Source organism: Suricata suricatta, chromosome 14 (assembly GCF_006229205.1).
Source record: "Suricata suricatta isolate VVHF042 chromosome 14, meerkat_22Aug2017_6uvM2_HiC, whole genome shotgun sequence".
NCBI classification, from domain to species: Eukaryota; Metazoa; Chordata; class Mammalia; order Carnivora; family Herpestidae; genus Suricata; species Suricata suricatta.
Window position 1 is genome coordinate 75601762 of NC_043713.1, and position 25660 is coordinate 75627421.

General features: G+C 40.1%; 1 protein-coding gene across 6 annotated transcripts in view; it reads left to right on the forward strand.

The window, feature by feature from the left end:
- TAOK3 (TAO kinase 3) overlaps positions 1–25660 on the forward strand; it is a 172361-nt gene that overhangs the window by 124410 nt on the left and 22291 nt on the right. For all 6 annotated transcript variants that reach the window (XM_029921769.1, XM_029921770.1, XM_029921765.1 and 3 more), the window contains 4 exons: positions 648–815; positions 3496–3702; positions 15976–16110; positions 24248–24484. In XM_029921769.1, coding sequence (XP_029777629.1) covers positions 648–815; positions 3496–3702; positions 15976–16110; positions 24248–24484 — 747 coding nt within the window. The remainder of the gene's footprint in view (positions 1–647; positions 816–3495; positions 3703–15975; positions 16111–24247; positions 24485–25660) is intronic.

The following is a 25660-nucleotide window of genomic DNA, read 5'->3' on the forward strand; positions in this document are numbered from 1 at the left end:
AACCATAATATGTGTAAAGATAATATTGAAAGTGAGGGCTGTTTATACCAGGAAAAATTTGTGGACTTTGGGGTGGTTCTTTTACTCTTCAGAGGCCCTTTGCCCTTATTTCTGGTTGTACGGTTCCGTAACAGGACAATGAAGCTGCCAGAGTTATGACCTCTGAATAAAGCTGCCACATTTTCACGCATATACTCTACACGACCATCAAACTAGAAGACAAAACACACACCATCTGTTTAAAAGGGGTATTGTGGAGTGGGTAGGAGAACTGAGGCAGATTATCACAATAATATTCTCTAACTCTACATCGCTTTTACTTACTATAGAGCGTCAGAGTCGAAAGTTTCAAGCCTCTAAACTACGAGTCATTATTGGTTATATGTTAAAGTAAACCTCAAGAATTCTCAAGTTAACTCTAGGACAAAGTCCACACAATGGGGCTTGAGGAAGGAAAGAAAAGCATAGTTCTTGTTTTATAAGACTTATACAAGATGAGAGGTTATATAAAATGAAAGCCATATCTTGTTATTTCTGCAAAAATCAACAGACCTAGTTTATGTCTATTTACTTTTATAATGGAAATTTTGTGCCCCAAAGTCTGTGTTCTCACTATCAGTTTCTGTTTTTCTTCCTCCCTCAATCAGCATGACTTTGTTCGACGAGACCGGCCACTACGTGTCCTGATTGACCTCATACAGAGGACAAAAGATGCCGTTCGTGAATTAGATAACCTACAGTACCGAAAAATGAAAAAAATCCTCTTCCAAGAGACAAGAAATGGACCCTTGAATGAGTCACAGGAGGAAGAAGAAGTAGGTCCAATTTATTATAATAGGCGCTCTTAGAGTGCCTACAACGTGGCCAAGTTCTGGACTGGGCACTCTGTAAGCCACTTTTGGCGGTAAAAGTGTAATTGGTGCCCTGTGCCTCAAGAAACATGCAGAGTTGCAAAAGAGAAATTTGTAAAATAAGTCTTACATAAGACAAAAGAGGAAAAATGTTACCAAGATATGTCACCATGCAGGGGTAATAGTGGAGAAGAAAAAAAGCCTTCTGGGGAAGATTAGTGAAGGTAGTATGGAGGACACGACGTGGGTGGGTTTTGAGAGACAGCCATAGGGCATTTTAGACTCAAAGTGCTGTGCTTTAGGAAGACTATCCTGGCAACAGAGTATAAGATGGACTTGACTGTGTTACCTTCTGTATAACAGTCCAGGTGAGAGGTAATAAGGGCAGTGTCAGTGGGGAAGGCGGGGGAGGAACGCTTTTGAGAAACACTGTAGACGTAGATTTGATAATACAGTGCTTCTCGTTGAAAGTGACAGTGACAGATGAGGATTTTAAGGTGACTCGGAGCACTTTTGCCTGGATGACCAGACTGTCTCAATACCAAGAACAGAGAAAAAGAACTAAGGTGAAAGAATGGGTTTAGGGTGATTTCAGTTGGGTGCCTGTTGAGTTCAAGGTCCTGACCTCACAGGCTACTGACATAGTACACAGAAGAGGTTTTCAAAGGAGAGGTGACTCTGTGGTTTCTCATTCGGATGACTTAAGAAGGAGTGGTTGAGGCAGGGCTGAGGACAGTTGGGATGCCTGAGTGGTGATATCTGGCAGTTGGTTGGGATGCAAACCCAGAACATAAGAAAGAGGTCTGGGTAAAGGGTGGTTGGCTGGGGGTCAAGAGCATTACAATAATAATGAATGAGAAGAGAGCCGGGAAGTATAAAGGACCCTAAGAAAAAGACATCACAGGTGTTCCAAGAATCCACAACTTCAAGGACAGAGCAGCCAGTGTGTCAGATGCCACAGAGAGGTCATGTTAGACAAGGAGCAAAAAAAAAACAAAAAACACGTTAACTGGGTTTTACAAGTAAGGCATTCTTGATGCCCATCATAAAAGGAGTTTTACAGGAATAGTCGGGATGAATAATAGATAACTGTGGGTTTGTAGAATGAATGGGAAGTGAGAAACTAGAGACAGGGAAGCTGGTTGTGTTAAGATTCAGAGATTTGCCTAAGAAGGAAAAGCGACACAGAGCAGTATGTAGAGGGCTGTGCGGGCATGGGGCGGGCCTCTTGACACTTGCCGGCAGAACGGAAGAAGCCAGGACAGAGTCATGGAAATGAGAAGAAGCACACGTGGTTAAAGAAGCAGGATCTCAGGAAGTGCGTCAGACAGGAGCAGGAGGAGGAGAGCCTTGGACAAAAAGAAAGGACTCCTCAGGGCGCCTGCGTGGCTCAGTCGGTTAGGCATCGACTCTTGAGTTCAGCTCAGGTCGTCTCATGTTCCGTGACTGAGCCCCATGTCGGGCTCTGCACTGACAGTGTGGAGCCTGCTTGGGATTCTCTCTGCCCCTTCCTCATGCACACGTGCACACTCTCACCCGCGCTCTCAAACGGATAAGTAAGCTAAAAAACATAAAGGACTCTTTTTCCTTTAAAACTAGATAAAAAAGAGGAAAGAAATGAACAATGAATTTTATTTTACCTTTTTAATGTGAAAGAAAATAATCAATTATAAAAGTGAAATTCAGAAAACGGAATTGGGCTATAAAGTCTCTTGATTGCACATATACTGATGTTCCCCTTTAATTGGGAAAATAAATCAATTAAAGAAGTATTATCTATCATATTAACTTACCCAAAGTACCTATGCCAGTTATTCCTTATATTGCCATGGCTAAGTAACAGTTCCTTCATGTTAGATACATACAGTATGACTCTTTGAAAATAAGATTTTTTTTGAAACAAAGGTACTTTAATTATATTATTTAATTTTGTATCAAAAGATACCCCACTGTGCCGGGTAAATTATGTATTCTGGTTATTTTACCACTTCTCAAACAGTCTTTGGAATAGCAGTGATGAATGCCAATATTATTTAACAGATATATTTAATAAGATTACAGAGGTAAGCACGATAGGATTGCTTGAGGGAAGCAGAATTTAATTACCTGTCCAGGACAGTAGAAATAATATCCCTGCTTAGGCATGAAGTTACTCAATAATAACTTGCCAAGGAGCATATTGCTTGTCAGTTCTCTGAAAACTCTTCTCATTCTATTTTAGTTTCAAAAGACCACCTCCCTATTTGTAAATATGCCAGAGGTCACCTGTTCGGTTGCCTACGGTCTTTTTCCAGCACCTTGATGTTCCTGAAAGCCTCTTACAAACCTGGCCTGATTTCTGCTCGCTGAATAGCAATACAATAATATGATTGTTGCATCTGACAGGGGAAAGCCCTAGGAAAGCAGCATTTGGAGCCTTATGACCCATGTCCATAATGGCCCCAGAGGAGGGCATAGAAGTGAATTTGAGATGTCTGAAAATGGTGGGGCAGTGGTGGAGTCACCGCATAAAAAGTTTATCTTTGCAGATTTGGCAGAAAACCACTTGGCACTGCAGAATCGAGTGTGGTTAATAGCTTAGTCAATGGATTGGGACTTTATCTCTAGTCATTTTTTTGTTAACCCCCGTGCCCCATTTTTATAGGACGGCGAACATGGAACCAGCCTGATCAGGGAAATGGACAGCCTGGGCAGCAACCACTCCATCCCAAGTATGTCCGTGAGTACAGGCAGCCAGAGCAGCAGTGTGAACAGCATGCAGGAGGTCCTGGAGGACAGCAGCTCTGAGCCCATCTTGATGCACGACGATGAGAGCACAGGAAACTCCACCTCCTCTGTTGTGTCCAGGAAGGTAGGTTCTGGCTCTGTGGCTTTACCAATTGTAGTGAAGCCAGCCCAGGCCACTTAGCATCCAGGCATTTCAGGGTTCCCTTTCTGCAACTGAAATACGGGACTAGACCTCACACTTGATAGTTCTCTTACAGTAAAAAGATAACAAAGGACGATGCAAGCTGTAGCTGAGCCTGTTTCTTTTTAATTTTTTTAATGTTTATTTTTGAGAGAGAGACAGAGCATGAGCGGGGGAGGAGCAGAGAGAGAGGGAGACACAGAATCTGAAGCAGGCTCCAGGCTCTGAGCTGTCAGCACAGAGCCCAACATGGGGCTCAAACTCACAAACCGCGAGATCATGACCTGAGCTGAAGTCGGCGCTTAACCAACTGAGCCACCCAGGCACCTCTAGCTGGGCCTATTTCTTCATCATCCTCTTGCTGCTCTAATGTCTACCATCATCAATAAATAAAAATGAATAAGCCCATAAACCTCCAAGTCAACGAAATTGATAAAGTCTTCTCTAAACCCATAACTTTAATGCTGTAAATCTTTTTTAATTTTTTTAATGTTTGTTTATTGTTGAAGGAGAGAGACAGAGTGTGAGCAGGGGAGGGGTTAGAGAGAGAGGGAGACACAGAACCCAAAGCAGGCTCCAGGCTCCAAGCTGTCAGCACAGAGCCCGAAGCGGGGCTCGAACCCACGAACCGTGAGATCATGACCTGAGCCGAAGTCGGACACTTAACTGACTGAGCCACCCAGGCGCCCCCTAATACTGTAAATCTTAACAGCTTCCTCAGTATAATCCATTGGTTGTGCCCTTTTAGAAGGATGATCATGGAAGTATGTTTCTGGGGGTGTCTGGGTGGCTCCGTCTATTGAGTGTCCCAGTCTTGATTTTGGCTCAGGTCATGACCCCGGGTCATGGTATAGAGCTCCACGCTCAACGTGGAGCCTGCCTGAGATTCTCTCTCTCCCTCTGCCCCTCTCCCCTGCTTGCGTTCTCCCTTTCTTTCTCTCTAAAAAATGTTTTTTAAGTTTTTTTAATGTTTCTTAATGTATATTCCCAAGATACTGTTTGCTTTAGAAACAGTTTCTAGTCTTTTCTGTTGTTCTCAGATTTATTTCTAATTCTAAAAGTAGTTCTGTCTGCTGAAATATTCTGACTTTTGAGTGAATGATTCTGTTTTTCTATTTTTTACTTTACTTTTCCAATTAAAGATTCTCATTTCATACAGGCCTATCATGGTTCATAAGTTGAAGCACTACATAAAAAAAATCTTAAAGCTTCTTTCCGAGCATTTTCTATGAGTATTTCACAGAATTACTAATAATTCTTTGGACAAAGTCCCAAAAATGTTTTGAGTGACTTTAGTGTTTACCTAAGGGTAGGAAGGATAGAAAAGGATAGAAAAGAATCCTTTTTTTCTTTTTCCTTGTAAGGGGTATATGTACTTATTTTAATAAAGGTCAATAAATACATCCTAATTCCAGTGATAAAGCGTGTTTAAGAATTTTTTTCCCTGAGACTTCAATTGGTGCATTTTCCTGGGAAGGAAAAGGAAATTGAACAGGTAAGGATTGAAGGGCAGGAAAAAATACATTGGTCGCTCGTCATGAGTGGTGGAAGGATACACATTTTCCAAACTCATCAATTTATTCATTTATTCAACAAAATTTGGTGAGGACCTCTCCCATGTGCTAGGAACTATGGTAGGCCCTGTGGATATACAGCAAAATAAAACAGACATGGTGCTTTCGTGAAATTTATTATCTATGGGGGAGATTAGGAAAATAACTATGCAAATACCTATATCATGTAATCGTGAAACTTCTGCCCCGGGTACAAGGAGGATTTAATCTATCAAGGAGTAGTGGAAAGCCTGCCCAATGAAGTGACATTTAAGCTAAAACTTCAAAGATAAGTAGAAACTAGCTAACTTGGGGTGAGACGTGGGGGCGAGTCAGAAAGCAGCAAGCGCAAAGGCCCTGAGACAAAAAGACCTTTGTATGTTCAAGGAAGAGGGGAAGGATCAGAGAGGTTAGAGCTTGGTGAGCCGTGTAAAGAGCGAACGGAGTCCAGAGAGACAGCAAGGACCCAGATTCTCAGAAAGCCATGGAAGCATTTTGAGGAAAGGAGTGATACCAGACCAAAGTAGAAGTCTGCTAAGAGCTCAGCATTGGCAGCCAGCTTTCTTTGAACGTGGACAAGTGATCCTGTATTTGAAGGGTAGAAAAGAAGGTTTTGCTGGACTCTCTTCGGAAGGAGCTATCTGTTATGAATGCTGACAGATCTGGCTCTATCCTCTGTTACCTCTGGGGCTCATGGGTATAGGGATGAAAAGAAGAGGAATTCCACTGGATCCAGGAGCCCTCAAATGAGACCAGGATTAGAAGATACTGCCAGCGTAGTCAACAAGAAGGAAAATCCTACTTTTGAACTCACTGGAGATTTTAATTCTAATTTTTGTGTGATGGTACAGAGCTATCTTATGATAATACAGGTTTTCCAATACTTTTTTCTCTTGCATGGTGTAATCACTTAAGAATAGATGTTAACTTATATTCTGAAATAGAAGGTAGTTGTATTTGACCCATACAGAATGTTCGTCAGGAAATATTTAAGTTATATGATGTATTTCTCTTTCATTATGAAATATATAGAGAAAATGTGGTGGAAGAAATTTTAAAAACATTTGCAAATTTAACTGAATGAATTAACTTGAAAATATAAACAAGCTAATCAAAAGACAATATGAACAGAGTAAAAAAGCAGCCCACAGAATATGACAAAATATTTGCAGATCATATTTGCAAATCTAATGTTTGCATATCTAATATTTGCATATCTAATAAGGGGTTGATATCTAGAAGAGAAAGAGAGCTCCTAAAACTCAACAAACAGGGATGCCTGGTGGCGCTCCACTCTTGATCTCAGCTCAGGTCATGGTCCCACAGGTTTGTGAGTTTGAGCCCCGCATTGGGCTCTGTGCTGACAGTGCAGGGAGTGTTTTGGATTCTTTGTCTCTCCCTCTCTCTCTCTGCCGCCCCCTCATTCTCTCTCTCCCTCTCGTCTCTTTCTCTCTCTCAAAATAAACAAATAAGCTTAAAATAAAAAAACAAAAAACTCAACAGCCAAAAAACGAACAACCCAAATCAAAAATGAGCAAAGGACTTGAATAGACATTTTCCCAAAGAAGATAAAACCCCATAGCACATGAAAAAATGCTGAACATCATTAACCACTAGGAAAATGCAAATCAAAAGTATAATAAGATATTGGGGCGCCTGGGTGCCTCAGTCAGTTGGGCATCTGACTTCGTCTCAGGTCATGATCTTGCGGTAGGTGAGTTCTAGCCCCACGTCAGACTCTGTGCTGACAGCTCAGAGCCTGGAGCCTCCTTCAGATTCTATCTCCTTCTCTCTGCCCCTCCCTTGCTTATGCTCTGCCTGTCTCTCTGTCTTTCCCTCAAAACTAAATAAGCATTAAAAAAAAATTTTTTTAAGTACAATAAGATACCACCTTATACCCATTAGGATGGCTACTATCACAAAACAAAAAATGAGAAGAATTGGCAAGAATTTAGAAAAATTGGAACCCTTAAACTCTGTTGATGGGAATGTAAAATGGTCTAGCTGCTGAGGAAAGCAGTATGGTAGTTCCTCAAAAAATTAAAAACAGAATTACCACATGATCCAGCAATTCTGCTTCTGGGCATTATATATAATGTAATATACCTAGTATATAATATAGGTATGTATAATATACCCAGTATATCACCCAAAATATGAAAGTAGTGTCTCAAATATTTGTACCCATGTTCATAACAGCATTATTTATAATAGCTAAAACACGGAAGCAACCCAATGTTCATTGATGGATGAATGGATAAGCAAAGTGCGGTGTGTACATACAGTGGACTATTATTCTACCTTAATGAGGAAAGAAATTCTGTCACATGCTATGACATGGATGCAACATGAGGACATTATACTGAGTGAAATTTGCCAGTAACAAAAAAACAAACACTGTATGATTCTACTTATATGGAGTATTTAGAGTAGCTAAAATCATAAAGACAGAAAGTAGAATGGTAGCCGCCAGAGGCTGGGGTGAGGGATGAAAAGAAGAGTTGTTTAATAGGGACAAGTTTCAGTCTTACAAGATGAAAGGGTTATAGGAATGGATGGTGGTGATGCTTGTACAACATTAGAAGTGTATTTAAGAACACTGGACTGTATACTTAAAAATAATTAAGATGGTGAATTTATGTGTATTTTACCACAATAAAGAAGGGGAAAATATAAGCAGACAATAAAAGTAGACTATGTTATCTATGAGAACTTAATGTTAAATATGGTATTTCTTCATGAGACCCATTTAAATCTTATATTTGGGCTTAAAAACATGTCATTTTAGGGGTGCCTGGATGGCTCAGTCGGTTAAGTTTCTGACTTCTGCTCAGGTCATGATCTTGTGGTTGGTGGGTTCAAGCCACAAGCTTGGGCTTCAAGCCCAAGCCAATGCTGGGCTCTGTGCTGACAGCTTGGAGCCTGGAGCTGGGTTCGGATTCTGTGTCTCCCTCTCTCTCTCTGCCCCTCCCCCGCTCACACTCTGTGTGTCTGTCTCCCTCTCTCTCTCTCTGAAAAAATAAACAGTAAAAATAATAAAGTGTACCTGAACATTAAAAAAAAAAAGAAACAGCAGATTTCTGATGTGACTTTTAAGCTATTTTGTAAAGAGGTGCCTCCGGAACAAGCCTCACCCGCACCTCCCCAGGACGAGGCTTTTATATCTTACATTTTGTTTGGAGTTCACTTACGATTTCACTTGAAAATGAGCATTTTTCTAAAAGCCACTCTTCCATCTTCATACAGAGGGCATAGCGGTGACACTGTATTACATGTAGGTACAGGTAACCTGTGGGTCACAGTTGGATCCCCTGAAAAGCAGAGCGGAGACCATTTCATGAAGCAATTTGTTGGCTTATTAGGAGTTGACTTGGGGATCAACACCTGTGGGAGAGAGAAGGAAGCCACCTGGGGCAGAGGGCAAGGTTGAAGTAAAACGGCTCCCAGAGAGCTCTGGGGCTAAAATGACCCTTCAGAGTTGTCCAGACCGAGCCAGAACGGCTGTGCCTTGTTACCCTCGTGCAGATCAGCCATGAACAGGAGCACTCTGGGAAGGGTGGGAGCTTGCACGAGGCGCTCTCTGCGGCCACGGCAGCCCCTACCTGGACCGACAGCCCAAGAGGGTTCTGGCAGCAAGTCTCTTCTTAGAGGGGGAGCCAGGTGGTGCAGTTCGGGGTCCGCCATAATTTGTGACCACGAAGAACATTTTTGAAAGACAGTAGTCAAACTTGTCTTAGAAACATTTACCAGTTCTGTTTGGGTTTGAGGCCAGAATCTCAGGAAAGCCTGTATATCACTAAATTACCATATTACAACATTTTACCCATTATCTCATTATCCTACTTTCTTTTCTTTTTAATATTTGTCACGATCTAATGTTATATATTAAATTTTTTTATCTATTTTATTAGTAGAGTGTAAATTTCATTAGGGCAAAGACTATGCCTGCCTATTTCCACAGTGTATCGTAACAGAACAGATGCCCGGCACAGAATAGGCACTCAGTTAACAACTACAGAATGCAAGAGTGAGCAAATAACAAAACAAAACAAAAACACAGGGGCACTGGGTGACTCAGTCAGTTAAGCATCCAGCTTCAGTTCAGGTCCTGATCTTGCAGTCCGTGAGGTTGAGCCTTGCCTCAGACTCTGTGCTGTCAGCTCGCAGCCTGGAGCCTGCTTCAGCTTCTGTGTCTCCCTCTCTGCCCCTCCCACACTCTTACTCTTACTCTTACTCTGTCTCTCAAAAATAAATAAATGTTAAAAAAAAAATTTTTTTTAAACCCACAGGGAATGAATTAATTGCCAGATACTAAACATCACGCTATTTTGGTTCATTGAACATGTGGATTAAAAGGGTTAAATAATCTTAAGTATTTATGGTTTGAAAGACTTAAATGAATAGCATTTCTCCAATCATTATACTCCAATAATAGAACATTAATGCACATACAAAAATAAGGGGGGAGATTTGTGTCCCCCCACCTTGATTGTTACAATCAAGCAGGCATTATTCCAAAATTAGTCAAATTGTAGAAATGAAACATTACCATTTTATATAGGAAGTAAATTTAAAGGCCACGTGCAACCAGTAGGCGTGTGACTTGTAATTAACCGCTCTGCATCCAGAGTAAAGATGCCCTGATTTTCACAGGATGGTTCTATCACACATCAAGCCCCAAACAATGTAAAGTGGGACACTGAAAAATTTCCTTTGACATTAGAATTCCAGGTTACTTCTTTCTCTCCAGTCCTCACCTCTATTCTGGTCTTTCCTAGGCCCAGAAGGGACCCTAATCTAATCTTTCCTTTGAGCACAAATGATTTGATAAGTCTACAAGTATATTCTGATAAAATAAACTTTAAACATTTCTTTTCTTTTCCCCTTGCTAGTGTTACCACACTGCTCTTTCCAGTAACAAGACTATCACTGTATCCTAGACTTTTAGGAGCATCAAATTCTCTTACCACCCAGCGCAATGTCTGTTACATTGTAAGCACTCAATAAACAATGCGTAAACTTTTGTAGGACACAACTCTACGTACACCTCAATTTTCAGTTATTCCCAAATGACTCCAGGAGAAACTCTCAATCCAGATTAGGGTTTTTTTTCTGTCATCTAGCCTGCTTCAGAGCCTCCACCCTTCTCCTTAAAATCATTGTGTACGTAGCAGCAGCAAACAGATTTTAATAGCGTTCTAACCAACAAAATCTGTTATTTTAATTTGCCAGTTAAAAGATACACTTTTGGGGCACCTGGGTGGCTCAGTTGGTTAAGCGTCTGGCTTTGGCTCAGGTCATGATCTCACAGTTCGTGGGTTCAAGCCCCGCGTCAGGCTCTGTGCTGACAGCTCAGAGTCTGGAACCTGCTTCAGATTCTGTATCTCCTTCTCTCTCTGACCCTCCCCTGCTTGCACTGTCTCTCTCTGTCTCTCAAAAATAAATAAAAAACATTAAAAAAAATTTTTAAATATACACTTTTATTTTGTTAAAGTCTAAAATCACTTATCTTTGCCTGCTGCCGCTATTAATATAGATCATAATATGTTAATATTTTAAAATATTTGTTCATTAATCAATTTGTCATATGAGACATGCCTAATAAACTCTAGTCATCATGGCCCCCTTTAACTCCTAAAGTTTAATTTGCCCTTTTTCCTATTAGTCAATGGTAGTTCTTTTTTTACTTTTTTCCTCTTTTTTAAAAAAAGAACAGCTTTCACCATTTTTGTGGGAGGAAAAAAAAAATGTCCTTGAGGGGATAGGATGTTCTAGTTTAATTTCCACTTGCTTCAGTGGCCTTTCCTATTATTTTTGCTGAGGAGAGGGGCGGGTTCTTTGACTCCTCACATTTGGCAAAGTAAAAGTAAATTAACCTAGAAGGTAGTGTTTCTGAGCGGGGCAGTCCGACAAGCCACCTCTCCAAAGTCACATCTGTATCCTCAGCATGCGCCTCAGTTTTTCTCCTTGGTGGCCACCCTCCCAGGTTGAAGAGAGCCTTGTCCACCTTTTCCCCTCCTCTACCCCCAGACGTTGATAGCTACAACTGTTCACGTAGTAATTTCATAATTTTGAGAGAACAGAAGCAAAAGAGAGAGTGGGTTTGCCGATCCCTTCTCCACAGTGTAAAAAGTGTGGGAGTCTATAAAAAGGCTTCGCATCATCAGATAAAAGCCGTTTTTAGATCCTCTTCCTGCCCCCATGGAAAGGTTTGCTTGCATGTCACTATTTTACGACTTCCTTAGAGTACAGCGTGGCAGGTTTTTATGAAATACCGATTTGAATTCTGTTAAATAATATAAGAGAAAATGTTATTTTCTCAGAGTCTTCTCAGACCTATATTGTTGAGCTCATTTATTCAGCAAACATTTCCTGAATGCTACTAAGTATCAAGCACTAAAGTAGCTGCTAGGGAGACAGAGTTTTCAAATCACAGGGACTCCGTCTTCAGAAGTTCACAGCCTCACACACAGACACGGGTCACACCCAGACTACAACAGAGGCCAGGGCTGGGACTGCCAGGGTTGATTTCAAGTTAACCTGGAAAACTCTAAACAAGTGACTACACCATGAATCTTAATTTCGGAAGCATAAATAGATACTTAAAGAAAAACTTTTAAATAAAGGTAGAGCACTCTGTCCAGGGTATGATAGTAAAGTTTGTGCTTCATGTTTCATATACTTGACTATATTGTATGAAAGTTCAATTCTTTTTACTAAAGATTTTGAATAAACATTATGACACCTTCCTCTTTTTTTTAATCTGAAAAAGTATTTTTTTTTTTTTACAGTGAAAGAACATATAAATTTACCAGGTTAACACAGATTTAACACTGGTCCTCAACCATATTGTATTTCAAAGAGCTATTTGGTTTATTCCCAGATGATGCTGTTTTAAAGATAAATTATAAACAAGGCTTATGATTTATTTCTCTGGTAAAATAGAATCTGATATTTGTCCTTTTTTTTTCTTGGAAGATTTTATTTTTAAGTAATCTCTACCTTCAACTTGGGGTTCACACTTACAACCCCACAATCAAGAATCACATTCTCTACCAACTGATCCAGCCAGGCTCTCTGATATTTGTTCTTAGTCTTTGAAAAATCATTATTCAACATCAAAGCTGTTGCCCCTCACATCATTTGTACATAATTTACATCCGTGCCTAACTGCATAAAATAGAAAATTCTCCCTTTCCATTATTAATCTTAAACTGTGTTCAGTTCAGAAAGTTTGGAGGCCAGATATTGTGATCATTTTCGAAGGGACGGCAATTTGAAGGGGCAGTGTAACCAATAGACGATACACCCAGTAAAGTTGATAGTTTAATTTGGTTGTACTTGCTTTTCAAGTCACATTTCCCTCCTTTTAAAATTGCTTCATTGTTTAAGTTGTCTTCAGAATTTTAGACTTGTTTCATGCAGTGTAACTGAATATTTTAAAATTCATTTTCCTCGGACTCAGCGGAGCATGCAACTCTTGGTCTCAGGGTTGTGAGTTCGAGCCCCATGTTGGGTGTAGAGATTATGTAAAAATAAAATCTTAAAAAAATTGTTCTAAATTCATTTTCCTATGCATTTGAAATGGATATCCACTAGCAGACTAAAATTTTACCTCGTTTTGTGGTCTCTTGCATAATACTTGAAGACTTTTTAGTGTGGCAATATGTTATGAAGCTACTGTGAAAAACTAAGAATACTTTTTAAAATGAAAAAAAATTTTAAGCTGAAATAAAGAATTATACTGTTGACATTATTTACATATTTGCAGTAGATTAAGATTTTGGACTTATTCCTTAGACTAGCTTTTAAAATAGCATTAAGTTCAAAATATACCTTAGTAGATTATTAACTTATCTATATTTTAACTAAAATCACTATGACTTTGGGTTTTAACTTTTCCAGTGTATCCTAGTATCCTTAGGTCTAAATACTTAGAAAATATAATGTGAGGGGCGCCTAGGTGGCTCAGTCAGTGAAGTGTCCAACTTTAGCTCATGTCATGATCTCATGGTTTATGAGTTCAAGTCCTGCGTCAGGCTCTGTGCAGACAGCTCAGAGCCTGGAGCCTGCTTCGATTCTGTGTCTCCCTCTCTCTCTCTGCCCCTCTCCCCCTTGTACTCTGTCTCTCTCTCTCTCCCCGTCTCTCCAAAAAGATAAATATTAAAAATAAATTTCAGGGGCACTTGGGTGACTCATTCCATTAAGTGTCCGACTTCAGCTCAGGTCATGATCTTGCAGTTTGTGGGTTCAAGCCCCACGTCAGGCTCTGTGCTGACAGCTCAGAGCCTGGAGCCTGCTTCAGATTCTGTGTCTCTGTCTCTCTCTGTCCCTCTCCTGCCCTCTCACTCTCTCGCTCTCTCTCAAAATTAAACATTAAAATTAAAAAAAAAAAAATTATAATGTGACTTCTAATTTGCTAATAAGCAAGGTCCTAACCCACAAGCATCAATTTTTATCTGAGAGAAGATACACTAATAGTATTAAAATTATACATATTTGTGCATGAATATGTTTCACTTTATTCTGTTCAGCGAACAGTGTAGATTCTGGTGTCATTTATCTTTGTAAATCAAGTTATTAGAATTTGAAATTTAGCTGCTACATCTCAGTCAATGTACTTAATGTGAGCTAATTAATAATCACCAGAACTTTGACATCTTAAGCCCTCCTATAAAACCACAGGACTCCACGTAGTCTGTCTCATCTTTTTGCTGGCAGTTAGAAGCTCCTTGTTTTTCTGGGACCGTAATATAAGGCAAGGTCTATTTTGGAGATGCATGTAACTTACTAATAAACAGTCAACAATGTGAATGGTGGTAGATCCCAGTGCCTTCCTCTCTGTAACCTTATACCTAATGTGTAGCTCTCAATCTCACACCTGATCTCTCTTTGCCCTGTAAAATAAGAGGTTGGATTTCCTGGGAAATAGCATATAAAAGCTTTAATTGGCCTATCAAGGCTTTTTTTTTTTTTAATAAATCTCAAGAATGGGTTAAGATATATTTTTAACCGATAGTACTACCTAACAGAACTTCTTGCAGTGATGGACAGAATCTGTCTCTGCATTGTTCGGTATGGTAGCCATAGTAGCGGCTACCTTGAAACATACCTGGTGTAAATTGAGAACTGAATTTTACGTATAGATCTTATAGGACAGCACAATGGTAGGACATTCTTGAATTTGACATACGTGTCCCCAGTGGCCTTAAAGGTCCCTTCGTTATTTAAAAACAAACTAGACCTCAATACAGTAAATTAGAAAAAAAAATCTCTAAATATAGACGTAATGGCAGATACCTTCCCAACATCCTGGAGCATGCTAAATTTATAAAAGGAAAAAGAAAATCAGCCCAATGGTAAATTTAATCTTGGCTCTTGGCTTTTACATAAAAACCTGGATATAAAATTTAACTTCCCTCAAGAATATCTATGTCTGGACTTTTCAAAATTTTAGGCTATATAATAAAATATTGTGTTTTCTAAACCTCTTCAATTTTTGTTTTCTGTTGAAAGAGCAATTATTTAAAAAAATTCAAATAGTCATACACAAAATGCAAAACTGACTTCTCACAAATGGTTTCTCTTAAAACCCTAGGGCAATGAGGGAATTAATTTCTCCTTCCCCATCCTGAACGTGTACTATTTAAAAATCCCCCATGGTTGTACATGTTTTTGAACTATTATTATAGTATCTTTTTCCCTGAAGGGTTAGGGCTACATACTGACTGACCATTCCATCTTTTATAGAGAAAAGCATCACCCTTTGAAAGCATTTTCCCCTTTAAAACTCATTTAAATTACATTTAAGAAACATCCATTAGTACCCTTCCAGGGAATGTTATTTTTCACTGGGCGTTACACCAAGATTAATCATCTCTGCCTATCAAGAAGCACAGATTTGATTAAATCAGCCAAGGACATTAAATCCCAGCCTTACGCACTCTGGTGACCATACCGAGACTGAGTTGAGAAAGAATTTGTGAAAGTATCATTTGGTTAGAATTGCATGCCTGTCTCTTTAAATCTAAAAAAAAAATCCTTTCAGAAGCTGTAGAGAGAAGGTGCTAGAACTGTGTACGATCATGACTGGAAAGCAGGATCCCTCAGTGACTGCCGAATCTTCCCAGCACAAGATAGAGAGGCAGTTCAGCACAAGCCTACACTGGTTCTAGGCAGAGCGATGATGCTGCCGAACAGATCTCAAATAAAATTAAATTGAGAAAGCAGATCTTTCAAGGGAATGAGGCGGAGGCTCGCTTTTATGTTAAAAGCAACCAGCATCCTCCTTGCTAGACATGGACATGACATTTTTAAAGGAATTATTTGGTTACAGCGTTTTAAGCAAACCGTTCTAAGGAGTCTGTACATTGCATTGTTTTTTCTATTCTTTTTTTCTTTTGCATATATGTAATTCTGGAGGTAAAGAAAAAGCCTGCCAGGGATTCAGAAGGCATCCCACTAGCGATCAGCTGACATTCCTAACTGAAGGCTGCAATGTGTTGCTTATTCATTTTGTACCGTGGGAGCTGCGGGGACTAGCAGAGAGCTAAACTATGCATTTCAAACAGCAGTGCTTGTGCAGAAAGAGGGGTGAGAGAGAGGCAGCCGGCGAGGAAAGAGCACAGCTGGACTTTCTCCTTGTTTTTATCCATTTCTGCAGGATCATGTATTCATAAGGGATGAGGCGGGCCACGGCGATCCCAGGCCTGAGCCGCGGCCTACCCAGTCAGTTCAGAGCCAGGCCCTCCACTACCGGAACAGAGAGCGCTTTGCCACGATCAAATCAGCATCTTTGGTAAGCAAACACCCCTCTGCCCACCTTCCCTTCCTTCCCCTCCTCCCCATCTGGCAGCCTCTCGCCCTCCCTGAGCCTCTCTCGGCTTCATGGATGGGAGGAAAGGAGTCAAGAATGTTTTCTCCCTCCTAATAATTTTATTCATTTTAGAAAAAATCTGTTGGCATGGCAACCTGATCTCTGATATTTTAGCATTGTCTACTGCATGGGAAAAAAAAAACCTGTGTGTGTGTGTGTGTGTGTGTGTGTTTATATATGCTGTATGTGCAAAATAAAAGGCCTTTAAGATGAAGTTGCTAATCTATCCAATTTTTTAAAAGCTATTTATCTTTTCATTGAAACAATAATGCTAAAAAAATTTTTTTAAGGTATTTTATCTATGTGTGTGCAGGGCACTATGCTGCTTTTTGTATAGATGCATGTGTGTTAGTAATGTATACACACACATCAAAAGATAAAACACATTTTTTAAAAAATATATTATTGCTGGTTAACGTATGTAATTGTAGAAAATAAGGTACTAGCTTCTCAGGGATGAATTGCTGGTTCGTTCTGGTTCATTCATTTATTTATTGCAACAATGGTAGTGGCTGCACTTCCCCATTTAACCCCTGAAGAATTTCCTGGCACCAATAGAGCAAGAAGGGCTTTGGAGGAGAGGATAGGGATGGTTGTGGAAGAAAAGATACTGTAGGATCCTTCAGCATTTTTACTATTGCAAATGTGATTGCTGGATGCCCTTGTAGTAGCAAAAGGGGTGTGTGCTGGAAGAGTTAGTTTTCATGCCTCCTCCCCTTGGCCCCCCACGCGTGCGCGTGCGCGCTCCCATACTCACACACACACACTCACACCGCTTCATCCTTGGCACTCTAAACGCTCTTTAATCTTCTGCTTCCAAATCTCACTTCACGGCCCCCAAATTATTGAAATATTTGTCGTTTTGCCCCGATTGATGCTAGAGGTCACATGGGCAGGGAGAGTTGGTGTACACTGCCTGGCTGGTACATTTAGAGCCTATGATGACATCATCCGAGGCCGACCCAGAAATTATTTTTCTTGTCCTATTTTTTAAACCTGATTTCCACTTTGATCTCTCAAGTCTTTCAAAAGCTTCGATTATCTTTGGAATGGATAATGGATTATAGTCTAAAAAAAAAAAAAACAAATGTAAGGAAAATAGAAGTGATAGCACCTACATATGGCTGTGCCTGCTTCTGTCCAAAAGCCAGCAATTTAACTGAGACTCCTTATCAATACGGCTGCCTTTAAGTTCCTTTGTATAGTAGTTTCTTGTAATCTCCTTAATGGGCAATTTTTCATTTTAAATGACTGTTACACCATGTAATAGAGATCTAAAAATGTCCACTATGTATTTGCTAGTGATTCCTAAGCACCTGAAAGACATGCTTTTGAGTCCAACTAAAGCATCATGAATTTATTAACAAATAGCATCATGTTATGATACCTGACCAAAAAATATGGCATTTATATAATTTTATTACTTACCACTGCCTCTTGTGAGACTTGTATCTCTATCCAGACAAGCTCATGTTGAAATAAGAGAAGAAATGGTGAGCAGCCACTGAGACTCAGAGCACCAGAAGCAGGTTTTGAATATGAAACAAACATTATACCAAGTGGATTTTCCCCCCTCTGGGACAGGTTCCCTTCTTTTGTCACCTGCCACACCCTCATTCTCACATCACATATTCATGACCTCTCCTACCTCCCGTACGATGTTACTACTGCCATGCCACAGTGATCTGAAGCTCACATTTGTGCCTATCAGCCATCACAGTCGTCTCCTCTGTGGTTGATGAAAGCTGCTTCCCTACTAGGCCACCTCAGGGCTCTGGACAGAGTCCCCAGGAACCCCTCTGGATCCTACAGGCTTCCTAGTGCCATCAGTCTCTGATGGACTTTAGGTTTGCTAAAAGGCTCCCTGCCCCCATATTAAGTGTTGTGGTGGCCACGAAATAAGTTGTTATATGTGGAAAGCCCTCTCCAGATGTAATGCTTTGGGAGTCATGATGGGATTGATGGAAGTTATTAGAGGTCAGTGGTATTTGTATCCAGTGGTTTTTAAAGAAGAAAAATGAATTCATAGAAGGAGAAAGTGGTTTGATGTTAATACGGTTCCGTGTCTCATTTTGGACAATCTAATTATTGGTATGGATATTTCAGTGTATCCTATCAAACTACGGTTCTACTACCTGTAAGGTTTTAAAGGCTAATCCCGATAGTCCAATGGGAATATATAAATCAGGACACTGGACTATCAAAAAGAAGTATCCAAATTTTAAAAGCATATCATGAATCTTATTACTTTTCATGGATCTCAGCTCAAAGGAAAAGGACTAAAGTTACTTAAATAACATAAAAGTAGGAGCAAGATACTAAGAAAATGAAAGGCCAGTGTAACGAACAATCGAGTCATTGTTGAGACCTTCCTTCCCTTCCCATAATTGGTAGCAATACTATACTGATTGATTTTGGTTTTACTCTTTACAGTCTTCTAAATAGAAGTGCTGACAAGTCACAGGGTGTTTCAAAAGTGAACAGCAAAAAGAAAAAGTAATTTAGACGTTATTTTTTCAATTATCACATAAGTAAATAATGAGTTTATATTTCAAATAGAGTTGAAAACTGACAAAAAATTTTATATTCTTTACAGTTGTTTTATCAGCCTACCTCTTCTACATAATCCTAAAAGAGGCCTAGATCTGTGGTTTTTGCCCTTGGTATTTTGTACATTTATACATTGTGCTTTTGAATAGGGTTATGGACCACTGTATACAGCCCATGGGCTACAGGCTTTTACTACTAGATGTTTTTACCATTTTGGTCCCTTGACACTGAGATTTTTGTGTTTTTATGCACCGCTGCACAATTACATTTGTAATAAGGAAAAAGCAAGAACTGTGAACCTTGACAGCAGAAGAAACCCTGAGGAAACTTTAGAATCAGGTATATTTGTATTATAATCATTGAAGGGCAGAAGTGATTGACCTTATTTTAAAAAACTAGGAAAAGGAAGGGCATTTCATGGAACCTGTTTCATTTCATCCTTTTTCTTCTCCTGTAAGAAAGTTCATTTTGGACTGCTTCATTATCTGGAGAAAGGAGTTAGTTGTATGTATAGTTCTTCAGAATTACTCATCTGATTTCTTGGGCCTTTGAGATGTGTCTTCCTTAAGTTTTTATTATTGGTGAATGGAGATCCTAATATTTTAATGGGGTTAGTAACCCATGAGAGTGTTTTTAGCTGTCATTACATCTGATGTCATTTCTTAAAATCTCATAATGTCCTAGGTCATATGGTAGTTCCCATGGTCGATGTTAATGTAAAGAGCACCAAGCCTATATTTTATCAGACAGTTCAGCTTTTGGTCTTCTGAAGGAATTCTCACTGGAATGAGAATGTCTTATTACACAGGTGAATTTATGTTAGAATACACATTCGGGCCGGGAACTGGGGTGCCTGGCTGGCTCAATTGGTAGAACACATGACTCTTGATCTTGGAGTTGTGAGATCAAGCCCCATGTTGGGCATAGAGCCTACTTTAAAAAAAAAAAAAAACCAGGGACGGGCCACAAAACTCTTAGTTTCTAATCTCTAGGAAAGCATGTAGACAAAAATGATTATCGTTCTGTCCATGCAAACAAATATGGATTGCTTTACTTTGGTTTTACCAGATTTAGTAGAAAATCTCATATGAAAATGGAGTATTCATTTTGATTTTAAAACCACAACCTAATTTTTAGCTAATTGTGGAATTGGATACCTGAATGAGTTTGATCGACAAGCATAAAAATATTAGAGCCTCTATAGTAAGTACTGTTTCACCTCTTATCAGCCCCACTGTTCTATTTCTAACTGCTTGAAGAGTGTCCCCTTCCTGGATAGCAGAGGTGTACCAGAGGAGGCTCATCAGAATACTTTGTAACTCCTCTTTCCTTTTTCTTGGCTTCTTTATCTCACTAAGATCATTACTAATACCACTTTTCACTTAACGCTGCCCAGTCCATATGCCCAACCCGCATGACTAGACTCTCTCAACAAACAGGTTGAGTGAATGAATGAATGTGTGAATGACGTCTCTTCCAGTCCTGCTCTCACATGAGAATTTGGATTTGCAAATGTACATTTCAAAGTTCTTCATGCCAGTGTTTATGTATAAGGCAGAATTGCCTGTTATCCATCATTACTTTTGGTATGAACTCAAAGCGTTTTTTCCCTAGGTGTTCTAGAGAGTGGGATGTCAAATCTCTCATGTCAAAATACGACCCATTGTATTCTTTTTAAGAACGTGCTATAAGTTTCATTTATTCTAAGAGTTGGGATGGCCAGTTTTATCAGACGTATTATTTTGATTCTTACACATAATTAATCGTGTAAGTTGGCTGTGATCTCTTAAAAGGGTAACATCATCAGTCCCTATGCGCCTCTTTTATGTTCAGTAAGTTGCTTATTAGCCCTCTAGTGCAGTGGTCTGCACTTGGTAGGCAGACAATACACTTTGGATGAAGTAGTGTGTTTTAGGTCCAAATTTTTGCTGGAATTAAATAGGGTGGAATGGAATGGCTGTAGAAACTTTCTGGAAAAAGTTCCATCTTCCTTTACGGCTCTTAACTTTTATATCTTACTCCAGGTATGTGAAATGGTTAATAATTCAGACTCATCAATTATACATACTTATTTTATAAGCCACAACCTGGATACAAGTACAGTTTTATTGTTAAACTTGCCCTTTCTCCTGGATCCACTTCTGATCTATGCCCGCATTGCTAGAAATGCTCGGTGGAGGGAAAGAGAGACATACGGCTCAGACCCTGGCAGGACAAGAAAAGAAATCAGCATATATCAAACATCTTCTGTGTGTCAGACACCTTGCTGGGCACAAGTGTTATCCCACTAGTGAGCTCATCATAATAGTGGCTCCTCTGGGGAGACTTCAAGAGGTGAACTAATTTGGCCAAGGTCAGTCATATAATAATGGAGAGAATGAGGTTTGTATCCGAGGAACCTACTGGGCATGGCAAGATGCTATCAGTCGATCACAGTTTTGAAACTAACATTACAAAAATTACTACAGTCACTACATGTCTGTAACTTTCTTTCATTTTTACACTTATTCAGCTTGTAACTTAGACTTCCCACCCTCTCCAGCTTTGACCTTTTTGGGTATTTATTCCTTCCATTACTTAATAACATAAAGTTTCATTCTTTTCTGCCTTAATGAGGTGAATTTTCTCAGTCAATTCAAGAACCATAGGATCTCAGTTCAAATCCTAAGCTTTATAAAAATAAAGAGGTAAACTGCATGTGAAAGTACATTGTAAACCATATACCATGATAAAATTTTAAATTATGAGCGATTTTTTATTCTACTGATCTAGTCTTTTTGTAAGACGCTCAGTATAAACTTAAAACATGCAGGCGTGCATAACTGTAGATAAAAATATTTTTGTGTTTCAGGTTAGACTTCATACATGAAGCATCTGGCCATACTTAAATTTGTCTACTTTGCTTGAGTATGGAATTCTAAAACTCAGTATCTCTGAGGCCGTCTCATTGAAACATAGAAAGTTTTGTTGCAACAAATGGAAAGTGATATTAGGAGTTTAAAATGGTGATTATCCAAATTACGGGAAGCATTTAGAAGCAAAGTATTTCTCCTGAAACTCAGTGAAGTACAGTGATAGCATGCTGAGCTTTGTAATTTGTCTTTGCCACGTACTTGTGTGATCTGGTGTGCAGTGCCACCCTTTTCACAGGCACTCACCCACCAGTTAGGGTAGAAAATGCTCCTGACACAACTCACTTCCAGTTTATCTTTAGGTACTTGGTTTAGGGAAAGAGCCATCCTGAGACTATTTGACCACAAAGCTAGTCAGACATCCTCCTGGTCAGTTTTAAATGTGTCATGATACCTTTAAGGTGTGCCGTGCCTCGGCTTTGGGAATCTGATTAAAGAAGGAGCACTAACACAAGAAAAAATAAGTTTGGGGACAATACATATCTCAAATGCAGTACCCTACAACAGACACTTTTCCTGCCATAGTTGTATAAACAACAAGTAAATTCAGAAAGGACCTAATGGGATCCTTTCTGTTGATTGGAATTGGTTTTTTTCCTGATAGTTGAACTTCAGGGAGGCACAGGCATGAGGGAGTGAAATGTACACATACATTTCTTTCTTTCTTTTAAAAATAGTTTATTGTCAAATTGGTTTCCATACAACACCCAGTGCTCTTCCCCACAAGTGCCCTCCTCCATCACCACCACCTCATTTCCCCCCTCCCCCTTCCCCTTCTACCCTCAGTTTGTTTTCAGTATTCAATAGTCTCTCAAGTTTTGCGTCCCTCTCTCTCCCCAACTCTCTGTCCCTCTTCCCCTCCCCCTGGTCCTACATGAGGTTTCTCCTGTTCTCCTGTTAGACCTATGAGTGCAAACATATGTACACATATATTTCAAACAACTTCTTTCTTTCCTTTTATCATGAAATAAGTCCTTTAAAAAGAAACATAATATTGTTATGACAAAATAAATTTTCTTTAGAGTGTGAGGTGCCTCTTTGGTGATGCTGTCCCTTTTTTTTTTTGGTCTTGAAATATCTTCTGCTCTTATTCTTCATACTTTAAAGAAGGTTGTCCTTTAGAAAAAAGAAATGAATATGAAACCTAGTGTTAGTTTCAGCTGGAAAGGTTACAAAGTTGGGCTAATGTTTAATGGTCTGCTTTGATAATACTATCCAGTTACAGAACACCCTTCTCTGATAGTGAGGACTCAGTCTGGTATGCAGGGACACCTTCTAAAAGGAGCAAAGAAACAAGCTGCTCTTTGTACAAAATGCACTTTGACCCATAAACTGAAAATAGTACAGAGAATTAATAGCAGCATGAAAATTTCTAGTAAAACTTGTTTGAGGGTTAGGTTGGGGAGAATTTGGCTTATAGTAGACAGGAGTGACTAAATTACTAGTGAAAAACAAAGCTGAAGTCATAATTTTGTAATTAGTTTTCCCCTAAAATAGGAAAGATGAGAATGAAGTGAGCAGAGACTCTAACAGGAAAATAAAGAGTAGTGACAAATTGGAGGACGGAGTGGAAAATCAGAAAAGGTTTAATAGAAAAAAACAAGAGATGCCAGAATTTATATATGCAATCTTGAATCTGTTGGATATTCACTCGAGTTAAGAAAAAATAACTAAGAAAAGTAGCCACCTAAAAATAATAGAAATGCTTTCTCTCCTTTAAGAGAGCAAGTAAATAAAAAGACTGTAATTTGCTAACATCTGGGGCGAAGGGGAGGTGGGAGACAGAGGCTTTAAAAGAAGAGAGTGCCCTGTCTCTCTCCCTCTCTCCCTCTCTCCCTCTCTCCCTCTCTCCCTCTCTCCCTTCCCCCCCCCCCCCCACGATGCCCCCATGCATATTAAGAATCAGGAATAAATCCTGTTCAACTTTAGGAATATACTGACTGTTAGAGACATGATCTTTAAAAACAAACAAGCAGTCTGATATAATGCAGTGGTTCTCAACCAGAAGGATTTTGCCCCCCAAAGGATGTTTGCCAATGTCTACAGACATTTTTGATTGTCTTGACTTGGGAGATGTACTGGCATCTAGTGAGTAGGCCAGAGATGCTGTTCAATATCTTACAATGCAAAGACAGCCCTTCAAAGAATTATCTGGTTCATTGTCAATAGTGTCGAGGTCATGAAATCCTGGTGTAGTGGAAATATAATGACTCGGGAACCAGACAGAAATGGGTCTGAATCCTTGCTCTGTGCCTTACTAGGTATATGACCTTGAGGATACATATAATATCAAAAATATGTAAACATAGTTTAGCTGAATGAATAAATGAATTCCCTCAAGTCTCAACGTCTTTCTTCATCTACAAATTGGGAGTCCTAACACCTACCTCATTCATAAGTAAAATGAATGAGCGAATGAGATGGTTTTCAGGATTTGGGATCCAGGATATAAAGAGCACACAAAACACCAGCATTCAGCAAGTAGGTAAATTGATGGTGGCAATGATAGACTTGTACCAGAGGGCTCCTCTACTTTGCCTGAAAGTTTGTCTTCCATGAATCTGGTTACCTGAGTTCTGTTCCCCAACCCAAATCAGGTTACACGCCAGATCCATGAGCATGAGCAGGAGAACGAGTTGCGGGAACAGATGTCAGGTTATAAGCGGATGCGGCGCCAGCACCAGAAGCAGCTGATCGCCCTGGAGAACAAGCTGAAGGCTGAGATGGACGAGCACCGCCTCAAGCTACAGAAGGAGGTGGAGACGCATGCCAACAACTCGTCCATCGAGCTGGAGAAGCTGGCCAAGAAGCAAGTGGCTATCATAGAGAAGGAGGTCAGTGCGCACACACAGGCCTTGTGCCGTCGCCGAGCCAAGCCTGCTCCCGCGGCCTCACACGGGCAGGACGCAGGAGAGGTGTGCTTTTTGGTGATGGAGGAACGGTGTTGCTCGGTGGTGATCGTTGAGAGGAGTTAGGTTTTGTGGGCTACCTCAAATTGTCGGCAAAAGTTAAGATAGTTACTGTAAGTATATGTTACATTCTTGCCTATGCAGATGCATTCTGGGAGTCAGTCCCTGGAGGGGGTCTGGGTACAAATAAAAAGAAACAAGATGCTTCTCTCCTATGGAAACTTGCAGAGTTAAGGCCTGCCACACCCACAGTCCTCTTCAAAAGAAAACTGCCCTCAAATAGTCCCTTGTAGTGGCGACAATCCCTGGCGACTCTGGACTCGGAATGGGCACCTGACCAGTGGCAGCGAGTAATTAACCTGGCTATTGCTCAGGTCTTGTAGGAGACCTCTCTCCTCCCCATCCAGGTTCTCAGCCAATTTTTAAGACAGAGAAGACAGTAAGGCAGAGAGTCAAAATATGACTTTTATTACAGACAGGTGTTAAATGGGAGAAGTGATTTATGTCTGAAGGGAAATGCGTTAATAATACTGTACAAATCTAAACAGACCCGCCTGCCTAGGCACCGGCAGTGCCTTCCGTGCTACCCCCTGGGAGACTTACGTAGTGTGGGAAAGCAGAGGGCGAACCTGTGCTCCCTGGGGATGGAGTGACGGGGGACAGAGTGCCAGGGGTGTCTCGGGAGTGAAGCTCTTCTCCACGTGGAAGGGAATCCCAGAACTGCAGAAGCCGCTTTCCTCCAACAGCCATCTGGCCTGAAAACCTCTGCCCAAGCAGGGATGACTTCGATTAAATAAACCAGTCAGACTCTTTCTTAGGGATTTGGTTTAGAAAAGATGTATAGAGAACTGGTAATAATGAAAAAGTTGTTGATAATGGAAGCTAAAGGGGAAAAGATCCAAAAAGAGACCCGGGAAACATCATGTCCTCCCTGAATCCTGAGTACCCCGTCTCACACGTGTGCTGAGACAGCGGTCCCCTCAAACTTAGATTCAGTCAGTTTCAGGAGCCAGTGTTTCTTGGGTTATCTTTTATCTGGTCTGTGTTCCGTCGATTTGGGAGCCCCCAAAATGCCCCACTGTCTGACGGTTGTGGATTAGA